Raw genomic sequence first — 6,000 nt, forward strand, 5'->3', positions numbered from 1 at the left:
GCTGCTGCATCACACTGCAGACTCATGTTCAGCCTGTGGGCCACGAAGACTCCTAGATCCCTTTCACATGTAGTGCCTGCCATCAAGCCAAGTGTCCACCATCCTATATCAGTGCATTTCATTTTTACTGCCCAAGCACAGTAAATTTCTCCCTGTTTAAATTCATTTTGTTAGTTTTGGTCCAGATTTCATCTTTTGGGGCAATTCCAAGATTTTACTCCAAACATTTTAGACATCTCATTAACCATTTCTTTAAAATTGAAAAAGGGACCAAGAAAAAGAGAGGACACAAACCCTGGTAATTGTTCATATGCACCAAACTAAAGGTGGACAGGGCAGAGATTTTAAAGCTGGAAGTGTATGTGTATACTTATTTACAGAGGGTGAAAGTATTCAAGAATTGGCATATTTTTGATTAAGGGAAGGATTAACTATGAACAAAAGTGCCTGGGAAAACTTTAAAAGGTTTTTTACAAAACCAAGAAGAAAATAAACGTAGATACACTTGGAAGGGGTCATGACAAAAGGAAACATTAAATGGAAGAAAACACTTCCAAATAGTTCAGACCACTCTCATGTGGAAGAGCATTCAGTCCTGCTTAGAGAATATCTCACTGAAATCAGTGGGGTCCAAACTTGTTCCTTTATTTCAGTGGGTCTCCTCTAAGCACAACTAAGCTTGGGATGGATCAAACTCACAGAAAACTGTTAAAGTTTTCTGTGAGTTTGAGCCATCATTTCCCTACATACCTGTTATCTTTTAGAGGAACAACCACTACCACAACCAGCAGCACTGGTAGGATTGTGAATCCATCAAAAGGTCTTCCCTTTTTGTTATTTAGATGCATTAAAAAGGAAACCAATCCCGTATTTCTATAAAATGAAGACAATAGAGTGCAGGATGCCCAGAATACAGGCTGCCCTATGGATCCCCTAACTGAAGCTGAAAAATAGGATATAACCTTAAGAATCCTCAAAAATGAGCATCAGAACCAAGAAAAGAGGTAAATATATGTAGACTTCATTTTCCTCAAGTTCAGGAGTAGCAAGGAGAGCAGGGACCCCTTGAATGCTGCAAGCATCTTCTCATTCCAATGGAGGCTACTGAAGAAGAGGAATTAATACTGAAACAATAGATAGTGTTCTCTAATTTTTAAACTGTTTTGGTAAACTGCTTCGACAACTATTTAACTGAAAAGTACATATAAGCAGAAAGAAAGCAAGAGACTAATTTTCCAAGCAGGAGAAGAGAAAGAGAAGAAAAGAGCTAGCCCAAATTCACATTCCTCTTTTTCCCTCTCTCTCACAGCATATTCAGCATTTCAAAAGGTTAGGAACAAGCAAAGGATCCGGTCACAAGATCTGGCCAGCCACAATGAATAGAATGGGATGTCATGTGAAAGTGTGTTGTCTACAGATGTGACTTCATCACTGTGGCCTTAACCACAATTCCCTGACAATGCAAGTGGACAGATTATGAAATGACCAATTTTGGAATTATCTGATTATTCAGCAAATACTGGGAAAAAGAAATAGCAATTATAAAAGGCAGTCGGACTCTACAGTCTGAGATAGCTACATTATTTTGTTTTATACCTTAACTTTAAAACAAGGGTTAGGGGGGAAAGTTATTGTTTTTTTTAAACCTCTGGGAGTTTTTTTAGGTTTAAACTAGGTTTTGTTTGTTGGGTTTTTTTTGTTTTTGTTTGTTTGGCATTTATGTGTATATAATTAAATCAGAAAATTAAGCAGCAAAATTAGGTTTTGATGTTATAGCCACTGGCTTAAATAATAACTGTTCCTTTAAAAGTGCTCTTTTAAAGCAAGTTGTTTTAATTGACCGTATGTTAATTGAAGGATGTGTTTCTGAATGGCATTTCTTGCACTATAAAATAAAGTGGTTAAAAAGAAGCAACTGGCACCAGATATTGGTCTAATAATGAACAACTGTCAATAAACTGCAGAGTACAATTTCTCTGAAAATGCCAGCCACAGATGCTGGCGAAACGTCAGGAATAAACTCTTCTAGAACATGGCCTCATAGCCCCCCAAACCCACAAAAAGCTATGGATGCCGGCCATGAAAGCCTTTGACTTTACGCTGTCAACAAACTGTTAAAGTTAAAATGTTTAAATTCCACCAGTCACTCATGTTCTAGTAAGAGGGTTTGAAAATAGTAACAATTGCCAGACTTCTTTTGAAATAGGAAGAATAATCAATTTTTAAAAAAAGGACAGGTCGGGTTTTTAAAAAAAGTTATTTGGTTTAAACCATATTTTAAGCCAACCTGGTTTATACCAGCCAACCCTGCTTAAAACCAGTTGCTGCAGAGGGAGGAGAGACCCCTAGTCTTTCATCTAACAGTTCAGTGGAGAAGAATGATTTTCTCTTTGGACGCCTTTTCTTAATAAATTCAGACCTACAGTTTAAAAAGCAATCAAGGCAATAAAATGACAATATTTTCACATTATGTCCAAGTAACGTTAAATTTTATTCATACAAAAATATTCAAAACGTACATATTTGGGTAACTCCAGAAGCAAGATGTGGCCCTGGATTTGAAAGAACCGTTGCAGTGTCCAGATGACAACAGTTATCCTGGGATGGTGAAGCCCTTTTGCTTTCTGTTCATTCCTGATATAAGTAACAAGGAACTACCCCACACAAGAAGTGACAGCTCCAAAACACATGGTTGTTAATACAGGCCCTTATCAGATGAGTGTGGAACTGGGGGTTTTGCGCACTGGGTGGTTCGAATTCGCGTTATTTCACAAAGTACCATCATACCAGCATTCGAATGGCCCAATCTGCACTCACATGAATGCGCGAGCTGCCGAACTGAATGCATACTGGCTCCTCTTTTTGGAGCGTGTTGGCCAGTGCGCTGATAAGGGGATTGGCGATATCCGGATTTTTGCTCTGTTCGATCTCAGTGCGAATGGGTCTGGTATGAATCCCCAGTCCTGAACTCCGTCGCAAGACCCCCAGATTCCAATTTTTACTTCTGGTGGGTCTTCCCCCCCCCCCAGAATACATACACACACACTCACACACACACACATGCAGAACCGGGCATTGCTAATTTGTTGCAAGGGAAGGTCATGGTTACGTTAAAACCAAGCAGGAATGTAGAGAGGAAACAGAGAGGAATGTAGAGAGGGCACGTTGTATCGCGATTGTTAATGTTCATGAGCTGGCTCTCCAGCTGTTTACCGGGCTGTCATGACGGGACCTCCCCTTTCACCCCGGAAGCGTTTAAGGTCGCAACCCATGCAGGGCACCACTGAGCATGTGCGAGGCGGCCGATACGAATCGGCCAATCCTCATGTTGAGCACCGGTGTGACAAAACATTCTGCACTGAATGCACTTCGCGCGAATGCGGATTGGCCAATTTGAATCCTGCCAATGCGGAAGGACTCCCAAGTATGACAGTACATTGCGTTATGACGCGAATTCGAATCGCCCAGTGCAGAAGACCCCCAGTTCCACACTCATCTGATAAGGGCCACAGTCTTGTATGGCAGCCTTCAACAACCCACTGCCTCTTCAGATATACTGGACTGGAATTCAACCCATGCCCCATTGACATGGCCAGTTGGAGTGATGGGTGTTACTGTATGAAATTAAATTGGGGATCTTTTCCCCTTATGATCGATATGGTTACCTTTTGATTTCTGGGATCTATGGGGGGGGGGGGACTGGCACAGCTGCACTTTTCAAGATGTGTGCTGTATATACTCATGTATAAGTCTAGAAATTTAGATCAAAAAATTGACCTAAAAACCTGAGTTTATCTATAGGTCAATGTAAGTACTGTACTTTAACTCTCATTTTTGAAAAAGGGAACCATCCCCTGGTGAAACGAAAGAGTATAATTTGTCCTGGCAGCATCAATCTCCCTCTATCCAGCCTTTAAACAAAGTTATGTCTGCTGGAATTTTTTAAGTTCTTTGGCATTGTTTTCCTTTGCTTTATCATTTGGATCCTTTGTTAAATGCCCCTAAGTTTTACTCTGGACTTATCCATGAGTCATATCAAAATTCATAAATTTTGGCCCCAAAACCTGCCCTCGACTTACACATGAGGTCGACTTACAGTCAAATATATATGGTACTTGGGAGAGAACATATTCTGGCTATATGCTATATATGCTACGGCCAGCATTCTTGTTCCAGAAAGAGCACTAGCTGGCATCACACTCCTTGGAGATATTTGGGTTGGGATAAAGGGTTTGTTTGTACGTATCACAAGGCAATCACAATCCGGTACACAAATTTGTAGACTATAGAAAGACATATGCTGCAGGGAACAAGAGTGTATTAATTTTTAAGCCATGTGGTTTCCAAAGAGCGTGGAGAAGCATACATGTTTTCACATGGTCTTGCACCATGTTTCAAAGTCCAATCGGGGGGGCGCTTTGAATCAGTCGCCCTTTCACGCCACACGATTATAGCATTACGATTCCGCATTCACTGCCTTGGTTCCGTCCCATTGAATCCTGGGATCTGCAGTTTAGGCAGAGGTCCTTTGAATTCTCAGACAGCTCTAATACCTCTCTAAACTACAGGATGTTTCCATGACGGTGGAAGTGGAACTGTAATGCTAAAACTGTTTCTAGTACTACAGTCCATCACATCCCAATTCTTCCATTAAGAATTGTTGTTGACTTCTGGTTCCCATCATAGCTACACCGACCAGTTTGAGACCGCTTTAACTGCCCTGGCTCAATGCTAGGCCATAATGAGAATTGTAGTTTATTGTGGCACCAGGGCTCTCTGCCAGAGAAGGCTAAATGTCTCACAAAACTACAGTTCCCAGAATTCCCTGAAATTGAGCCAGGGAAGTTAAAGTGGGCTCATACTGGATTATTTCTGCAGTGTGTTTTGGACCTTAGAGGGATTAGAAATACAGATAATGCAGCTTGACACCACTTTAAACTGGCATGGCTCCACCATACAGAATCCTGGGGTTTGTAGTTTTGTGAAGCACTCTTTGGCAGAGAAGGCAACAGACCTTTGTAAAACTACAGATCCCAGGATTCCAGTGCTGAGGTTTTAAGATTCAAGAATGCTTAAATGGAGCGTTGGTGCCAACTGACTGGTCTGTCAATGCCATCACAGATTGGATGCCTAAGGTCTACCTGCACTGCAGGAATAATCCAGTTTGAGATGAATATAAGTGCCATGGCTCCATGCTAGTACTTCAGAAACACAATCCATTTTGACACCATGGCTCCATGTTATGGAACCTTGGGATCTATAGTTTGCTGGTGTACCAGACCTCTCTGAGAGAGAAACCTAAGTCTGCCTCCTTTAGAAACACAATCCATTTTGACACCGTGGCTCCATGCTACAGAATCCTGGGATCTGTAGTTTGCTGTGGCAAACGATTACCAAAGCTGTCCGACAAGAGAAGTGCCCCACAGACCTACAAATCCCAGAAGCCCACAGCATTGAGCCAGGGCGGTTAAAGCACTATCGAAGTGGAATACCTCTGCAGTGCGGATGCATCCCTACAGGAGGAGGAGCAGCAGCACACCTTTCGCAACACTCCCTTTCCTCACCTGAAGGCAGAGCATTCCTGGGGGGCCGAAGAGGAAGAAGAAGAAGGCGGGACGACGGCGACGCCCCTTTTGTTGAAGAGCTTCTGGAGCAGAGTCGGGGCCATGCTTAGCAAAGCATAGAAGCGCGAAGGAGAACGAGGCGCTCTCTCTCTTTCTCTCTGAACTCAGGCAGCCTTGAATTGTGGCAACTGAGGCGCGCCTCATGAAAGCCTTAGCACCGCCCAGTCATATGACTGCCGCACGCACAGCTCCCCCGTGCGGCCGCCTCGACACGCGCAGCCTGCAAACTGACCCCCTCTCTAAATCTCAACTCCGCATTTATCGCGCATGCGCACCCCTAATGCTTTGTCATTGGATACTCGGCCTGGGAGGGGGCGGGGTTTCGAGACACTTCACTCCGCGCGCCTCGCCTGCCCTTACCTCTCCCGAAGCCCCG

General features: G+C 43.0%; 1 protein-coding gene across 1 annotated transcript in view; it reads right to left on the bottom strand.

The window, feature by feature from the left end:
- The window catches only part of FNIP2 (folliculin interacting protein 2), a 61,613-nt gene extending 55,820 nt beyond the window's left edge, over nucleotides 1-5,793 (bottom strand). Inside the window, exon 1 of the mRNA XM_042469078.1 lies at nucleotides 5,565-5,793. Coding sequence (XP_042325012.1) covers nucleotides 5,565-5,668 — 104 coding nt within the window. The 5' untranslated portion in view covers nucleotides 5,669-5,793. The remainder of the gene's footprint in view (nucleotides 1-5,564) is intronic.
- Nucleotides 5,794-6,000: the final 207 nt, after the last annotated feature.

Source organism: Sceloporus undulatus, chromosome 5 (genome assembly GCF_019175285.1).
Source record: "Sceloporus undulatus isolate JIND9_A2432 ecotype Alabama chromosome 5, SceUnd_v1.1, whole genome shotgun sequence".
Lineage (NCBI taxonomy): Eukaryota > Metazoa > Chordata > Lepidosauria > Squamata > Phrynosomatidae > Sceloporus > Sceloporus undulatus.